The sequence below is a fragment of the Dreissena polymorpha genome, chromosome 1, assembly GCF_020536995.1.
Source record: "Dreissena polymorpha isolate Duluth1 chromosome 1, UMN_Dpol_1.0, whole genome shotgun sequence".
In the NCBI taxonomy this organism is placed as follows: Eukaryota; Metazoa; Mollusca; class Bivalvia; order Myida; family Dreissenidae; genus Dreissena; species Dreissena polymorpha.
Window position 1 is genome coordinate 103,628,003 of NC_068355.1, and position 19,897 is coordinate 103,647,899.

The 19,897-nt window shown below is 37.6% G+C and overlaps 1 protein-coding gene across 1 annotated transcript in view; it reads left to right on the forward strand.

The window, feature by feature from the left end:
* Positions 1 to 19,897, forward strand: part of LOC127865176 (dentin sialophosphoprotein-like) — a 77,618-nt gene that overhangs the window by 49,334 nt on the left and 8,387 nt on the right. The window contains exon 9 of the mRNA XM_052405144.1: positions 8,462 to 8,564. Within this exon, the coding sequence (XP_052261104.1) occupies positions 8,462 to 8,564 (103 nt within the window). The remainder of the gene's footprint in view (positions 1 to 8,461; positions 8,565 to 19,897) is intronic.

Genomic DNA, 19,897 nt, shown 5'->3' on the forward strand with positions numbered 1-19,897 from the left:
GCGGATCCAGTCAATAATGTCTCTGCCGATGTGCGCCGTTGAAATGGAGTCTCTTTATTAGCTCCTTTCGAGATGAGTTTTGACGCTTGATTTTCATATGCGACCCGTTTTGCGATCCCCTGCTTGGTTTCGTCTTTGGTTAAAATACTGTTTTGCTCCGAACGCTCACATGCGACAATATATGTCCGTAAGCTGTAAAGGAGCTCCTTTAAAGTCCACTCTTTGTCAACTCTTTTTTGAACCTCAAGGTGTATCAGGACTTCTCTTGGAAGTTTCGTCTTGATCATTGACACAAATAAATTCTGATCGGTATTCTCTCCCATTACATCAAGGCTGCGAAGATGCCGATCATACCGATCCAAAAACTGTCGCAAACTATGTACGTTATTTTGGGGTTGTGCAATTTTCATCATTTCCGAATAATGAATGTCGATAATGTCCTGTTTCTTTCCAAAGCGCTCCTTCAGTTTGTCGACAGCTATTCGATAGTTGTCATTACACAACAAAAGTCCTGATATTGCCCTTTTTGCTTCTCCGCCGAGCTTGCTTTGGAGATAACTAAATTTTTCTATATCGGAAAGACGTGCATTTTTGTTAATAGTGCATTCAAAACTATCCCAGAACTCCGGCCAGTTTGCTTTGTCGCCGAAGAATGATTTCATTTCAAGTTTAGGTAATTAAACTGACGTCAAATGTGATTCGATGGGAACGTCAGCTACCTTTTGATGACTTTTCATTATGTACTCCATGAATTCATGTTGTTGTGCACTTTGACGTTCGGTGAACTCTCGTTGACAGAGACTCTGCTCCAAAATGAAGGACTTCAGCTCCTCTCGGGCAGGAAGTACCTTTTCTTCTGTATCTTTTTTATCTGCTAATTGAGAAACAATGTCCGTACTTAACTGTTCCAGCAAACTAACATATCTAGTAGCTCTGTCACATAAAGACATATCCTCGTCCATGACCTTGTCAGTTCTTTTTCATCGTTCTCATTTTCACCTAATGCAGAAATGTACTTTTCACACTGTATTTCAACCTTGTCACTATATTTTTTTAACATCTGAACACACGTGTTTACTTCATTTTTGGTTTTGATTATATCCACACTTTCTAAGTCTTGATTAAGAATATCCTTGGCAGAATTTATTTCTTTTTCAAGGCTGTTTATGTACCTTGTTCTTACTCCTTTAACGTACCTTAAAGCCGTCATTTTGAAGTTTAAATTCCACTTCTATTCGTTAATTTATCTTAATTAATTTGGATGAAGTTGGTCAAGGATTTGTGTCCAACAAATCCATGTAATTTTTTAAATTTTTTTAACACTATTTTTAATCCAAATTCACAACCTTTTAACACAACCACGTGTATTCCAAATGTTTAAAGTTCCGGTTCGCGTGACCAATCAATGTGGTGAATATTTCTATTTTTTGTCGACTGTATACATTTTTCACCACATTGGAGAAACTTTTTTATTTCCGAATAAGAAACAAGTCATTTTAATAGTTTAGTTAGTTTAATATTTTTTAATATTCCGTTAACAAACTTAATACTAGAAATGGCGCGGCAGAGGCCGACGCGTATCCCCACGCCGAATGTTTGACCTAGGTGTGCCCCAGGGTTGGTAATGGGGCCATGCATAGCTGAGATTGACCATATTGTCATAAGAGAAGTTCAGTATCAATTTGAAGTGAATCGGTGTAGAAAAGAAGAAATTATAGTAAAAGGCAATTTTGGGTGGGTGTGGTCTATGTGGGCGGGGCCCCAGGGTTGGTAATGGGGCCATGCATAGTTGAGATTGACCGTATTGTCATAAGAGAGGTTCAGTATCAATTTGAAGTGAATCGGTGTAGAAATGAAGAAATTATAGTAAAAGGCAATTTTGGGTGGGTGTGGTCTATGTGGGCGGGGCGCCCCAGGGTTGGTAATGGGGCCATGCATAGTTGAGATTGACTGTATTGTCATAAGAGAAGTTCAATATCAATTTGAAGTGAATCGGTGTAGAAATGAAGAAATTATAGTAAAGGCAATTTTGGGTGGGTGTGGTCTATGTGGGCGGGGCCCCAGGGTTGGTTATGGGGCCATGCATAGTTGAGATTGACCCTAATGTCATAAGAGAAGTTCAGTATCAATTTGAAGTGAATCAGTGTAGAAATGAAAAAATTATAGTAAAAATGGAATTTTTTGGTGGGTGTGGCCTATGTGGGCGGGCGCCCCAGGGTTGGGATTGGGGCCATGCATAGTTGAGATTGACCCTAATGTCATAAGAGAAGTTCAGTATCAATTTGAAGTGAATCCGTGTAGAAATGAAAAAATTATAGTAAATGGAAATTTTTGGTGGGTGTGGCCTATGTGGGCGGGGCGCCCCAGGGTTGGGAATGGGGCCATGCATGGTTGAGATTGACCGTATTGTCATAAGAGAGGTCCAGTATCAATTTGAAGTGAATCGGTGTAGAAATAAAGAAGTAAATGTAAAATAACCTAAAAAAATGAGTGATAATTTCTGACGCGGCCCCACCCCAACCGCTATAACTTTTGACCCAGGGGTCAGATCAAAATTCCAAATAGTGCAGGGTCGCACATATGCTCATAGCTACCATGTGTGTAAGTTTCAAGGTTCTAGTGCTTTTAGTGTAGGAGGAGATAGTGGCCAGGACGGACGGACAGACAGACGGACGGACGGACGGACGGCGGAGATAACCACAATATCCCCACCTTTTTTTCAAAAAGCGTGGGGATAACAATAACTTCACTGGTTCTTAACAGGTCCCAATCCGTACTCAGAAAGTCCTTTATATAGTAACTCCGACGGCTCTGGCGGCTCCGACGGCTTTAGCTGCTCTGGCGGCTCCGACGGCTTATATTATCCGTTAAACAGCACCGCCTTATCGACGGGAATATTGTACACATACATATATATATATAGCGGAGTTTACTCACGTACTTCGCAACACAAAATAGTAAAATGGTTTCCGGATGATAAATCAAAAACACTTATGCCTAGGATCATGAAACTTCATAGGTACATTGATCATGTCTCGCAGATGACCTCTATTGATTTTCAGGTAACTAGGTCAAAGGTCAAGGTCACAGTGACCCGAAATAGTAAAATGGTTTCCGGATGATAACTCAAGAACGCTTATGCCTAGGATCATGAAACTTCATAGATACATTGATCATGACTTGCAGATGACCTCTATTGGTTTTCAGGTCACTAGGTCAAAGGTCAAGGTCACGGTGACCAGAAATAGTAAAATGGCTTCCGGATTATAACTCAAGAACGATTATGCCTAGGATCATGAAACTTCATAGGTACATAGATCATGACTCGCAGATGACCCCTAATAATTTTCAGGTCACTAGGTCAAAGGTCAAGGTCACGATGACCCAAAATAGCAAAATGGTTTCCAGATGATAACTCAAGAATGATTATGCCTAGAATCATGAAACTTCATCGGTACATTGATCATGACTCGCAGATGACCCCTATAGATTTTCAGGTCACTAGGTCAAAGGTCAAGGTCACAGTGACTCAACTTAGAAAAATGGTTTCTGGATGATAACTCAAGAACGCTTACGCCAAGGATCATGAAACTTCATAGGTACATTGATCATGACTCGCAGAAGACCCCTATTGACTTTCAGGTCAAAGGTCAAGGTCACGGTGACTTGACACAGTAAAATGGTTTCCGGATGATAACACATGAAAGCTTACGCCTAGGATCATGAAACTTCATAGGTACATTGACTCGCAGATGACCCCTATTTAATTTTTAGGTCACTAGGTCAAAGGTCAAGGTCACAGTGCCAAAAAACGTATTCACACAATGGCTGCCACTACAACTGACAGCCCATATGGGGGGCATGCATGTTTTACAAACAGCCCTTGTTTTGCAAGTTTGGAAAATTTCATTTAATGCTTTTAAATTACTTAAACCTATTTATTTAAGCTCAATTGCATTGAAAGTCTCGAGCTTATTGAAACGCTCTTGAGTCTGTTTCCTGGGCCTATAACCAGTACTTGGTTTCTGTGTGGGAGATCTTTAGAACACTCCAATGGTAGGGGTCAACCCCATGACCTCCTAGTCGCTTGGGGGACACCATATCCATTACACCAAGGCAACCTAAAATGATTAAAATTGATATATGTTAACATCGAAAATAAAAAGATTTAAAATATAACAAGAATAAAATGAAACAAAGAAAAAAAGTATCCAAAACTGGGCTCGAACAACTGACCCTTTGAGTAAAAGTCGAACGCTTTAACCACTCAGTCATCCGTGCTGGTGCAGAATGTCATGTATTTTATACTTCATATACACAATCCAGCTAGTGTCACAAAATATAACGATAACAGCAGAACTCTCCAAATTATTTAATTGTTGCACGTTTTTTTAACGCTTAATAATTTTCTTTATTTTTAATCCTTAAAGATACATATAATGGATATTTTCGATCATTGTAAATGTTAAGTATTTTTGTTTCCTTGCAAATCACATAACCTCAATAAAAATCCTCAAATCTTAAACTCTTTTTTTTCAATTTTGTCACCAAATAAAAATAAGACACTAAAAGCTTTTAAAATTAAAAATGGTATTTTTGTAACAAAATTATTACATGACAAAATTTCCGTTTGTATAAATGCTGAATTTTTTTAAATTGCGAATGGATGTCAGAAAAGAAAACCACTATTCTTCTTATGGCCTTCTAATAACAACACTCGCTAGCGAAGTGTTGTTGTGAAAACCTTATCAGCGACAAAGATATTATTGTCCCATACCGGTTTCACCGGAGGGGACTTATGGTTTGCGCTCTGTGTGTCTGTCCGTCTGTCTGTGAGTTTGTCTGTCACACTTTTCTGGATCCTGTGATAACTTTAAAAGTTCTTAATACTTTTTCATGAAACTTGAAATATGGATAGATGGCAATATGGACATTATGCACGTCATTTCATTTTGTTCCTACATTAAAAATTCTGGTTGCTATGGCAACAAATAGACTAGAAATACTGCTGAAAATGGTGGTTTTCTGGATCCTGCGATAACTTTAAAAGTTCTTAATATTTTTTCATGAAACTTGCAACATGGATAGATGGCAATATGGACATTATGCACGTCATTTCATTTCGTTCCTACGTCAAAAATTGTGGTTGCTATGGCAACAATTTTTTTTTTTAATTCTGAAAATGGTGGAATTTCTGACAATGGTGGAGCTGGTAGGGGACCATATTGTTTGACAATAGCCTTGTTTTGTCATACTATGGTGTTTTGACTGGGCAGCTTATTGCTACCAATACACATTGTTATTGTTAACTGCACATGTTTCTTGCTATCATAATTAAATTCGTCAAAAGCTTGTCATAATTTATTGGAAAATTGCCAGATAAACTATAGTATGCAATCATAATACATACAAATGAAAATGTACTGATAATTGAATGAAAATTGTACAAACCATTCAAGGACAGCGACTGTGATGCGTTGTTTTGAGCACTTGCCACCACCGCCAAAATCCCCCTACTCAACACATTATTATATGTTTTCTCACTGTGGGCAGCATTTAACACCTCACTGTGGGCAGCATTTAACACATCATATGCAGTTATTGCAATTACATTATTTAGCCGCAAAATAAACTCACATTAGACACTTTAATGTCAGAGGTAAGAAACAACAAGGCAGATTCAAATTTTTACCTTTTGCACCAAGGAATACCAACCTTGTTATATTCTGTTCTCTATTCAGTATTGCACCTGTCCTGTGTAACACAGATGACTGCACAGTGTACACCAACCTTGCTATATTCTGTTCCCTATGTCCTGTTGTATACCACAGATGACTGCACAGTGTACACCAACCTTGTTATATTATGTTCTCTATTGCACCTGTCCTGTTGTATACCCCTATTTCACCTGTCCTGTTGTGTACCACAGATGGCTGCACAGTGTACACCAACCTTGTTTTATTCTGTTCTCTATTTCACCTGTCCTGTTGTGTACCACAGATGGCTGCACAGTGTACACCAACCTTGTTATATTATGTTCTCTATTGCACCTGTCCTGTTGTATACCCCTATTTCACATGTCCTGTTGTATACCACAGATGGCTGCACAGTGTACACCGACCTTGCTATATTCTGTTCTCTATTTCACATGTCTTGTTGTGTACCACAGATGGCTGCACAGTGTACACCAACATTGCTATATTCTGTTCTCTATTGCACCTGTCCTGTTGTATACCACAGATGGCTGCACAGTGTACACCAACCTTGTTATATTATGTTCTCTATTGCACCTGTCCTGTTGTATACCCCTATTTCACATGTCCTGTTGTATACCACAGATGGCTGCACAGTGTACACCAACCTTGCTTTATTCTGTTCTCTATTGCACCTGTCCTGTTGTATACCACAGATGGCTGCACAGTGTACACCAACCTTGTTATATTATGTTCTCTATTGCACCTGTCCTGTTGTATACCCCTATTTCACATGTCCTGTTGTATACCACAGATGGCTGCACAGTGTACACCAACCTTGTTATATTATGTTCTCTATTGCACCTGTCCTGTTGTATACCCCTATTTCACATGTCCTGTTGTATACCACAGATGGCTGCACAGTGTACACCAACCTTGCTTTATTCTGTTCTCTATTGCACCTGTCCTGTTGTATACCACAGATGGCTGCACAGTGTACACCAACCTTGTTATATTATGTTCTCTATTGCACCTGTCCTGTTGTATACCACAGATGGATGCACAGTGTACACCAACCTTGCTATATTCTGTTCTATATTGCACCTGTCCTGTTGTATACCACAGATGGATGCACAGTTTACACCAGCCTTGCTATATTATGTTCTCTATTGCACCTGTCGTGTTGTATACCACAGATGGTTGCACAAGCGTACACTAACCTTGCTATATTCTGTTCTCTATATCACATGTCTTGTTGTATACCACAGATGACTGCACAGTTTACACCAGCCTTGCTATATTCTGTTCTATATTGCACCTGTCCTGTTGTATACCACAGATGACTGCACAGTGTACACCAACCTTGTTATATTATGTTCTCTATTGCACCTGTCCTGTTGTGTACCACAGATGGCTGCACAGTGTACACCAACCTTGCTTTATTCTGTTCTCTATTTCACCTGTCCTGTTGTGTACCACAGATGGCTGCACAGTGTACACCAACCTTGCTATATTCTGTTCTCTATTTCACCTGTCCTGTTGTGTACCACAGATGGCTGCACAGTGTACACCAACCTTGCTTTATTCTGTTCTCTATTTCACCTGTCCTGTTGTGTACCACAGATGGCTGCACAGTGTACACCAACCTTGCTTTATTCTGTTCTCTATTTCACCTGTCCTGTTGTGTACCACAGATGGCTGCACAGTGTACACCAACATTGCTATATTCTGTTCTCTATTGCACCTGTCCTGTTGTATACCACAGATGGCTGCACAGTGTACACCAACCTTGTTATATTATGTTCTCTATTGCACCTGTCCTGTTGTATACCCCTATTTCACATGTCCTGTTGTATACCACAGATGGATGCACAGTGTACACCAACCTTGCTATATTCTGTTCTATATTGCACCTGTCCTGTTGTATACCACAGATGGATGCACAGTTTACACCAGCCTTGCTATATTATGTTCTCTATTGCACCTGTCGTGTTGTATACCACAAATGGTTGCACAAGCGTACACTAACCTTGCTATATTCTGTTCTCTATATCACATGTCTTGTTGTATACCACAGATGACTGCACAGTTTACACCAGCCTTGCTATATTCTGTTCTATATTGCACCTGTCCTGTTGTATACCACAGATGACTGCACAGTGTACACCAACCTTGTTATATTATGTTCTCTATTGCACCTGTCCTGTTGTATACCCCTATTTCACATGTCCTGTTGTATACCACAGATGGCTGCACAGTGTACACCAACCTTGCTTTATTCTGTTCTCTATTTCACCTGTCCTGTTGTGTACCACAGATGGCTGCACAGTGTACACCAACCTTGTTATATTATGTTCTCTATTGCACCTGTCCTGTTGTATACCCCTATTTCACATGTCCTGTTGTATACCACAGATGGCTGCACAGTGTACACCGACCTTGCTATATTCTGTTCTCTATTGCACCTGTCCTGTTGTATACCACAGATGACTGCACAGTTTACACCAGCCTTGCTATATTATGTTCTCTATTGCACCTGTCGTGTTGTATACCACAGACGGTTGCACAAGCGTACACTAACCTTGCTATATTCTGTTCTCTATATCACATGTCTTGTTGTGTACCACAGATGGCTGCACAGTGTACACCAACCTTGCTATATTATGTTCTCTATTGCACCTGTCCTGTTGTGTACCACAGATGGCTGCAGTGACACCAACCTTTCTATATTCTGTTCTCTATTTCACATGTCCTGTTGTGTATCACAGATGGCTGCACAGTGTTCACCAACCTTGCGGAGGATGATACTTTGTTTCAAGGCAAGGGAGACTACCAATTTGACATCTACAGGACCATGAGGAAGGAAAACAGGTAAGTGGTGAAATTACTGCCCTTGTTTAGTCTTAAGTTACAACAACATGTTACATTTAAAAGTTTTATCTTTATTTCAGCTGAACTCCTGCTTAATATTACCAAGATTTATTTATGAATACTTTTATTAGTTTAATGGAGCAATTAAAAAAAATGAAACCTTTTGGTGAAAAAAGTAGGGGGGGGGGGGGTAGGGTATCATCAGCTAAGATGTTGACAAATCTCTTATAGTGAATAATGTGTTATAAAGTTAAAAACAAAAAACTACTGAACTGTGGACGAACATATTTATATTGTAATTTATGTTGTTAAAGACAGTGTACTTAATGATTAGTCTGATCAAGTGTTGTTTATTTTGCAATAATTTGAAATCACATTTAAAAGTGCTTTGACCAAGCAAATGGATGAACTTCAGCAAAACTTCAACAAAATGACAAAATGCAGAATAATGTACACCTGTGTGTGTGTGCATTTACTATACAAATATGTGACTCAAGCTGCAAAAACAAGTCATATGGATGAAATATCTCACTTTAAGTTTGTTCATGCCCCCTGTTAGGGGTGGCATATAGCAATCCATCTGTCCGTCTTGCATTCCGTTTTCAGGATAATTTTTAAGCAACTCTTTCAGATATTGAGCTTAATTTTGGTATGCGAGTCTACCTACCTGACTTACAAATGAAGTGTGAGTTTTGTGTGAGATATTGCGAAAAATTCATTAAACCTAAATAATACAAAATGCAATATTTTTGCAAATTTTTTTATAAAATGCCTCTTTAAGTATTTTTAAAATAATGTAGAAACAATAGAAAATAATGAAACATAAGTCAGCTGACATAACCAGCATTATAAACCAGGAGTACATGTTTCATTTTTCTGTTTGGAAAAATCTTTCAACACGTGTGATCATGGTTACCAATCTAGATGTACATGTATCTGGCGTGATATCGGCCTCAAATGCAGTCCCACCATGGACAATTATTTCGCCAGTGTGGACAATCACTGTAATCAGAGTGTGTTTCCATCATGATAGAGCGCGGCGACAGTGGGTGAGCACTAAGGGCGTTATCGGGAAATAGATCTTAAGGTGGACCACCCAGGCCTTGGTAGTTCACGGCGAAATACACGAAAATGTGAATGATCACAAGGGAAAAGAGTGGAACATTTGGAAAAAAAATTATGAGCATGCGACAAAAATATTTCAATTATGCACTAGTCCTTTACGGATCAGCGCATTGTTATGTTCACCTGTCCTGCACTTGTCTTTCAAATATGTTTGAATCAAAGATTGCAAGGGGCTGATATAACTTGTAAAGTTACTGAAAAAGCACTACTCCTTAGTTCTTTCATATTGCTAAAATCATGCAAAAATTAGATGTCATGTACAACATCATGCAATTCTTCCTTGATAAAAGCATGGGCTTTAATACACTTTTTATGTCCCCCACTATAGTAGTGGGGGACATATTGTTTTTGCCCTGTCTGTTGTTCTGTTGGTCTGTCTGTTGGTCTGTCTGTTGGTCTGTCTGTTTGCGCCAACTTTAACATTTTGCAATAACTTTTGCTATAATGAAGATAGCAACTTCAAATTTGGCATGCATGTGTATCTCATGAAGCTGCACATTTTGAGTGGTGAAAGGTCAAGGTCAAGGTCATCCTTCAAGGTCAGAGGTCAAATATATGTGGCCAAAATCTCGCATTTTATGAATACTTTTGCAATATTGAAGATAGCAACTTGATATTTGGCATGCATGTGTATCTCATGGAGCTGCACATTTTGAGTGGTGAAAGGTCAAGTTCATCCTTCAAGGTCAGAGGTCAAATATATGTGGCCCAAATCGCTTATTTTATAAATACTTTTGCAATATTGAAGATAGCAACTTGATATTTGGCATGCATGTGCATCTCATGGAGCTGCACATTTTGAGTGGTGAAAGGTCAAGGTCATCCTTCAAGGTCAGAGGTCAAATATGTGTCCCAAATCGCTTATTTTATGAATACTTTAGCAATATTGAAGATAGCAACTTGATATTTGGCATGCATGTGTATCTCATGGAGCTGCACATTTTGAGTGGTGAAAGGTCAAGGTCATCCTTCACAAGGTCAAGGTCATCTTACAAGGTCAAATATCATATAGGGGAACATTGTGTTTCACAAACACATCTTGTTACTTTTGGTTGAAGAATTGGTAGTCAATGTTTTTAAAGTGTGGACACTTGTTCTCTTAATTAAAACAAGCTTTGTACTATCTATAGCGATACAGTGGTAGAGATAGGCAGTAATGATATGTGCCATTTACCGTTACTGTATACACTTTTACATGGGGACGTCATGTATTCGGCTGTCTGAGCACTAATTGGCTGATATTTTTACCAAGAAAAATGTGATTTACAGTTAGCATAATGTCTTTGATTTTGGGCAAGTGGGGATATCATTTGTTGCGCAACACAGACATGAATGTGATGTACACTTACGACATAAACATCTGGACCAAACTGGATGTAGTTATGAATTTCAGATTACACAGAAAATTTAAGTGCTTGATAAAAACATTGGAGTTCTACTTTAGGAATAGATATGCTTCTAATACAAGCGGATGTGTGGAATGTTTTTATGAAGTTTTTTCCATGTTCATTCGCATGTATTGTACAATTTACCTGTATTTCACTGCAAACCACCAAGACAGCGGAGGTACACAGAAATTGCAGTGGTCCACCGTGAGATCGATTTCCTGATAATGCGGGAGCGCAAGTTCTTATCAACATTTTTATCGAGACTGTTTCATGCGGGGCTGAATCATGGTGATGCGTGACAGAAGGCATAAATCACGCTAGACATGTAATATGGTTTATAGAATAAATATAGTTTAATTGCACAAAATCATTTGTTACCTATTCCAACATTGTTATCAAAATATTCTTACAATCATATTTTATTCAAAGAATTCATTTGGAATCTTATAATATTACTAATTTTTATTATAAATATTAACAATAACGGTGTAGTTGTTTAATTGGCAAAGCATTTCTTTACAAAACGAGTGGATTTAACTAAGATTATTCTGTATGGGTTTAGAAACTGAGAAAAAAATTGGGTAATAAGAAACTGTGCAACTATTCTGTATTGATACATTTAATAATTATACCCCCACAAACGAAGTTAAGGGGGGTATATAGGAGTGAACTTGTCTGTCGGTCGGTCGTATTAAGTGTCTGCTCTCTAATTCAAGTAGTTTTCATCCGATCTTCACCAAACTTGGTCAGAAGTTGTATCTACATGATGTCTAGGCTAAGTTCGAACATGGGCCTTGCCAGGTCAAAAAACTAGGTCACAGGGTCACTTAGTGCGTTTTAAACATTCAGCATGTTGTCCGCTCTCTAATTCAAGTAGTTTTCATCCGATCTTTACCAAACTTGGTCAGAAGTTGTATCTAGATGATGTCTAGGCCAAGTTCTAACATGGGCCTTGCCGGGTCAAAAACTAGGTCACGGGGTCATTTAGTGCGTTTTAAACATTCAGCATGTTGTCCGCTCTCTAATTCAAGTAGTTTTCATCTGATCTTCACCAAACTTGGTCAGAAGTTGTATCTACATGTTGTCTAGACCAAGTTCGAGCATGGGCCTTGCCGGGTCAAAAACTAGGTCACGGGGTCACTTAGTGCGCTTTAAACATTCAGCATGTTGTCGGCTCTCTAATTCAAGTAGTTTTCATCTGATCTTCACCAAACTTGGTCAGAAGTTGTATCTAGATGATCATAAGGCCAAGTTCGAACATGGGCCATGCCAGGTCAAAACTAGGTCACGGGGTCACTTAGTGCGTTTTTTTAACATTCAGCATGGTGTCCTCTCTCTTATTCAAGTAGTTTTCATCCGATCTTCACCAAATGTGGTCAGAAGTTTTATCTAGATGATGTGAAGGCCAAGTTCGAACATGGGCCATACCAGATCAAAAACTAGGTCACAAGGTCACTTAGTACGTTTTACACATTGAGCATGGTGTCTGCTCTCTAATTCAAGTAGTTTAAATCCGATCTTCACCACACTTGGTCAGAAGTTGTAATTAGATGATGTGTAGGTCAAGTTCGAACATGGGCCATGCCGGGTCAAAAACTAGATCACGGGGTCACTAAGTGTGTTTTAAACCTCACCATGTTGTCCGCTCTCTAATTCAAGTAGTTTTTATCCAATCTTCACCAAAATTGGTCAGAAGTTGTATCTTGATAATGTCTAGGGCTAGTTTGAATATGGGTCATGCCGGGTCAAAAACAAGGTCACGGGGTCAATAAGCGCGTTTTAAACATCACAATATTGTCCGCTCTCTAATTCAAGTAGTTTTCATCCAATCTTCACCAAACTTGGTCAGAAGTTGTATCTAGATAATGTCTAGGTCAAGTTTGAATATGGGTCATGCCGGGTAAAAAACTAGGTCACGGGGTATCTTAGTGCGTTTTAAACCTCACCATGTTGTCAGCTCTCTTATTCAAGTAGTTTTCATCCAATCCTCACCAAACACAAGTTTTATCTAAATGATCTCTAGGACAAGTTTGTACATGGGCCATTCCAGGCATAAAACTAGGTCATGGTGTCACTTAGTGCGTTTTTTAACATTCAGCATGATGTCCGCTCTCTAATTCAAGTAGTTTACATCCGATCTTCACCAAACTTGGTCAGAAGTTTTATGGAGATGATCTTAAGGCCAAGTTAGAACATGGGCCTTTCTGTGTCAAAAACTAGGTCAAGGGTTCGCTAAGTGCGTTTTAAAAATTGAGCATGGTGTCCGCTGTTTTTTTGTGAAGACGACATGTAAAGTATTATGTGTCAATGCGGCATGTGGGGGTATTCGTCACGTCTGTGACAAAGCTCTAGTTGTTTCTTGTAAACAATACACTTATAATTTGTTAGTAATATTTAGCTTCAGCTGATTCATAATAGATTCACATTCTTGACAATGGTTTCCATAGCTACCGCATTGTACATGATACTGCATCTGTCTAACCAAAGGACAAGTAATATTGATTATTGTGCAGGCCACATAAATAACTCTTCATAATAAAAAAAAATCTCCAATTTTAGAACTTGTCCACCTTAAGTTTTGTCTCTATGACAATCATATCGACAGGTAAACTTTATAGGCCTGATTTCAACATTCCCATATTGAAAACTCTTCACTAGTATGTATGTTTTATCAGTAATATATAGTGATCATTGACAATAACAAATTACTGATCTTTTTATGTGCCCCAGTCTATACTGGGGGGCATATTGTTTTTGCCCTGTCTGTTGGTTTGTTTGTTTGCGTCAAACTTTATCATTTGCCATAACTGTTGCAATATTTAGAAAAGCAACTTGATATTTGGCATGCATGTGTATCTCATGGAGCTGCATATTTTGAGGGGTGAAAGGTCAAGGTCATCCTTCAAGGTCAGATATATGGGGCGGGGACATAGTGTTTCACAACCACATCTTGTTGAAAATTATAAATAATGTAAAAATGCATCTTCATGAAATATCATCTATATTAAAAAAGAAATAGTTATTAATATGAAATACATAGCTTTGTAAATAAGGGCCTGCCCACTTTCTTACTGGTATTTTGTTATGTATAACCATAATGATATGTCTTCAATTTATTGAAAACATTTAAGTAAAGCATTGAATCTGTTTCATTGCGCAATAGAAACAAGTTTTAATAGGCATATTGTTTAATTAGCATCTGTTGGTCAATGAAACTGTCATACTATCTTATGGATCAATTACTGCAATTCGGGTGATGAACATTTTCAAATGTGTTTGCATATTGTACAGGAACCACAGGTCTATAAGCAAGTTTTGGTTTCAAGTGTATATACCCGGTCCATGCTTCTGAAGAAAGGAGATGTGATACACTTTGACCATGGCAATATGACTTCAAAACTGATTCCCTGTATAAAGTACATGAACTGTTTTATGACAAGTAACAATGAGAATTCCAACATTCTCTATGAGAATTCCAACATTCTCTGGACATGACTTTGGTGATATTGTAACATATTACTGCACAGATCATGTTGTATGTCCTGTATAATTATTTTGTCAATACTTTGTATATGATTGGCAACTCTTAATTGGCTGTTATTTAAAAACACAGTTTCCATGCAAGCATGCACACTCTTATTGTTGTAAGCAATTCATATAAATACCAGTATACAGTTATGTGACTGAATAAAGGTTAAGAATTCATTTACGATTTAATATATTAAGCAAGTACACTTATTTCAATTAAAAAATGTATGCTTAAAATGCTATAACAGCTTAAAGAAACATAGTTGAAAAGTTAAAAAAAAAGTAGTATAAATATATTCTCTTTTTGGGTGTTGCTTGACCATTACTATATTATCTCCTTGCATTTAAAATAATAAAATTCAACTTTAAATAATAGTATACGACTAAACTAAATAAAATACCTTTTTTATGCCCCCGGATCGATAGATCGGGGGTATATTGTTTTTGTCCTGTCTGTCTGCCACTCTGTCCCAAAACTTTAATCTTCGTTAAAGTTTGATAACTTTTGCAATATTTAAGATAGCAACTTGATATTTACCATGCATGTGTATCTCATGGAGCTGCTCATTTTGAGTGGTGAAAAGTCGAGGTCTTCCTTCAAGGTCAAAGGTCAAATATCATTGTATTTTTCTTTCCTAACACTTTAACCTTCGTTAAAGTTTTATCATAACTTTTTATGCCCCCGGATCGAAATATCGGGGGTATATTGTTTTTGGCCTGTCTGTCATTGTATGTGTGTGTGTGTCCCAAAACTTTAACCCCAACTTTAACATTTTGCCATAACTTTTGCAATATTGAACATAGCAACTTGATATTTGGCATGCCTGTGTATCTCATGGAGCTGCACATTTTGAGTGGTAAAAGGTCAAGGTCATCCTTCAAGGTCAAAGGTCAATATTTTTTTTAAACTTTAACCAAAACTTTAACCTTCTTCATAACTTTTGCAATATTGAACGTAGCAATTTGATTTTTGGCATGCATGTGTATCTCGTGGAGCTGCACATTTTGAGTGGTAAAAGGTCAAGAACATCCTTCAAGGTAAAAGGTAAAACAAAATAATCAAAGCGGCGCATTAGGGGGGCATTGTGTTTCTGACAAACACATCTCTTGTTTAATATTAAACCCAGCAACTTCATATTTGGCATGCATGTGTATCTCGTGGAGCTGCACATTTTGAGTGGTGAAAGGTCATGGTCATCCTTCAAGGTCAGAGGTCAAAATTTAAAAAAAAAATCATTTCTCCATTCAATCTCTTACTTCTTGTGGAGCTGCACATTTTGAGTGGTGAAAGGTCATGGTCATCCTTCAAGGTCAAAGTCAAAGTGGCGCATTAGGGGGCATTGTGTTTCTGACAAACACATCTCTTGTTTTGTTAATAAAGAAAAGAGCATTCAAATCAGTATTGAAATTTAAAAAAACAGCAACATTTTAATGTAAAATACTAAAGGGATCAATGCTCACAAATAGCACAGATGAGGACATCATTAAGTCCATTATGTCATAGCAAATGAAGACATCATTAAGTCCATTATGTCAATAGCAGATGAAGGCATCATTAAGTCCATTATGTCAATACCAGATGAGGACATCATTAAGTCCATTATGTCAATAGCGGATGAGGACATCATTTAGTCCATTATGTCAATAGCAGATGAGGACATCATTCAGTCCATTATGTCAATAGCATATGAGAATATCATAAAGTCCATTATGTCAATAGCAGATAAGGACATCATTAAGTCCATTATGTCAATAGCAGATGATGACATCATTTAGTCCATTATGTCAATACCAGATGAGGGCATCATTAAGTCCATTATGTCAATACCAGATGATGACATCATTAAGTCCATTATGTTAATAGCAAATGAGGACGTCATTAAGCCCATTATGTCAATACAGCGTTTTTTTTCACCTGTTTGGGAACAGGTCCTGTCCCCTAGAAATTGGGAATTTTTGAGTCGCGAAATCCTTCAAATTGGGAATTTTCGCGTCGTGAAATCCATCAAATTGGCAAATATCAAAAATCATACAAATACATCAACTGGAATCTATTTTATGTAGTAAACAATGCTTTTATACACTATCAATGGCATTCTGGGATAGGGTAGATCATAAGTCTGTATAACAAATACCAGTTTATTAAAAAAAAAAAAAAGAACTGGTTTTCCAGATAGAATTAATGGGTATTGCCGCAATATAACTGAAAATTGTTTAAAATGGCATAAAGCCCAATTGAACAATTACTTTGTGTGGCAATTTGAGATAACTTGTCTAAATTAAAAGGACCAGCAGATGATCATTGTTATAATGGAAAACAGAAATTTAGGTGGCTAAATTTATGCTTGGCTGATTTCGTTTTGTTCACTTTCTTCAAGTAGTATTTTGAATTGTGACTCATTTTCTGGCTATTTATATAAAAACCACGATGCGAGTGTGCAAAATCGTCGGAAGTAGTTGACTTTTTAACTTCGCCGCGAGTATTTGAAGAGTAAAACGAGATTTCGGAATTCCATATCTGGTTTTTTTTTAATCCTAAAGACGTCGCTACGAATAAAACCAAAACCCATGAAAATATTTTGTCAAAGCGGCATTTCGAAATATCTATCATTCTTTTCGGATAAGGGTTTTATTTTGTATATTGAATCTGTATTTAACGAGAACGTTCAATAAACAACTGTCACGAACATGTGAAACATTGTTATCGAAGCGTACAAAACAAGGTCAATTTTACTACTATTGCCTTATTTGGTTGACTGTTTCCCCGCCAGCATTCAATAATGCCGCATTATGTTTGCCGGCCGGGGAACAGTCAACTTGGTAACTAGGTGGCTCCACCTATCGGAAGTTGCGTCGGCCTCATTCTAAAAGAACAGCAACAACTACAACAACAACCGTTTCCTTTTTATACTTGTTTACTAACTTCTGAAGTCGTTTTGAGACAAAAAAGATAGTCTATTTGGGATTTTCGAATCGATACGAGGCCGTTTTTATATAAACTATTTGGGATAAGACCGTTTTCTAAATTGGGAAGGGTCCGTCGGCGATTTTGGGACCAGGTCCGGTCCCGATTGGGAACAGGGCCGTTTACCGGACCCGTTCAAAGAAGGAAAAAAAACGCTGCAATACCTGATGAGAACATCGTTTAGTCCATTATTTCAATAGCATATGATGACATCATTAATTCCATTATGTCAATACCAGATGAGGGCATCATTAAGTCCATTATGTCAATGACAATTAGAGCTGCAACGATTAACCAACAGCTCGATTCGATTTCTATTTCAGACACTCCAATACCGATTTGTTCGATTTTATTCATCTTCAAACCTAGTTTTATCATATATTCACTCTTATGCCTCAAAATTAACATTTCTGTTCAAATGTGATTTCAATAAAACACATAAAAAAGAATAGCAAATTAGGACTCAATTTTAATAGAAAATTTTCTGACTAGAAGATTGTGTTGATTACACAATAATATAAAAAATAAATAAATAATCATAAGAACGTATCCGGAATCAGTTGAATGGTAGTATTATCACTATTATACTTTTGCCCAAAACCGCATAAGCATGTCTACCATTGTGCCATGACAGCATCACCTGTTACCTGTAGGACAAATCACATTCTCTAATAAACTTAACAAAACTCCAACAGAAATAGAACTACTTTTCTGGCTAGCGACTTGAGTAGTTGCACTTGTGCGACCTCTTAGACTTGCTAAATCAACGTTATGTTTGCGTTTGACATATTGCATTAGATTAGTGGTTGAGCCGGACTTAGCGTACGCCACATCCGTGAAGCACAGTTTACACTTTGTTTTATCGGTAGGGCTACCATCCCGAAACCCAAAATACTGCCACACTTTTGATTTTAGCTTCTTAGGCATCTGATAATTTCAATTTGTCGGCAACAACTTGTTCAGCCATTTTGACGCTTTTTCTGAAAGTAGACCATAACGGGCTTATTGATTGGATGACTAAAGTAATAAGCAACCAATCGCGCGCGTCATAATTACAAGTAAAGATAAAACCTACACCTTCCTGTATCAATAGTCAGAATACAGCGCGCTTTACGTATCTATGTTTATAAATGTATTTATGTTAAAGAATCGAATCAAATTTGGTAGGTTTGGTATCGTAATCGAATCGAAGCATTTCGAATCGATTTTCGATGAATCGTATCGAATCGTTGCAGCTCTAATGACAATACCAGATGTAGACATATTTAAGTCCATTATGTCGATACCAGATGAGGGCATTATTAAGTCCATTATGTTGATACCAGATGAGGACATCATTAAGTCCATTATGTCAATACCAAATCAATACATCATTAAGTCCATTACGTCAATAGCAGATAAGGACATCGTTATGTCAATAGCAGATGATGATATCATTAGTCCATTATGTCAACAGATGAGATCATCATTAAGTCCATTTTGTCAATACCAGATGAGGGCATCATTATTCCATTATGTCAATAGCAGATGATGACATCATTAAGTAGATAATGTCAATACCTAATGAGAACATCATTTAGTCCATTATTTCAACAGCATATGATGACATCATTAAGTCCGTTATGTTAATAGCAGATGAGGACATCATTAAGTCTGTTATGTCAATACCAGATGAGGACAACAGTAAGTCCATTATGCCAATACCAAATGAGGACATCATTAAGTCTATTTTGTCAATAGCAGATGAGGAAATCATGAAGTCCATTATGTCAATAGCAGATGAGGACATCATTAAGTCCATTATGTCAATAGCATATGAGAACATAAAGTCCATAATGTCAATAGCAGATAAGGACATCATTTAGTCCATTATGTCAATACCAGATGAGGACATCATTAAGTCCATTATGTCAATATAAGATGGGTGCATCATTAAGTCCATTATGTCAATACCAGATCAGGCCATCATTATGTCAATACCAGATGAGGGCATCATAGAGTCCATTATGTCAATACCAGATGAGGTCATCATTAAGTCCATTATGTCAATACCACATGAGAGCATCATTAAGTCCATTATGTCAATAGCAGATAATGACATCATTAAGTCCATTATGTCAATAGCAGATGAGGGCATCATTAAGTCCGTTATAGTCTGTTATGTCAATACCAGATGAGGACATCAGTAAGTCCATTATGCCAATACCAAATGAGGACATCATTAAGTCTATTTTGTCAATAGCAGATGAGGAAATCATGAAGTCTATTATGTCAATAGCAGATGAGGACATCATTAAGTTCATTATGTCAATACCAGATGAGGACAT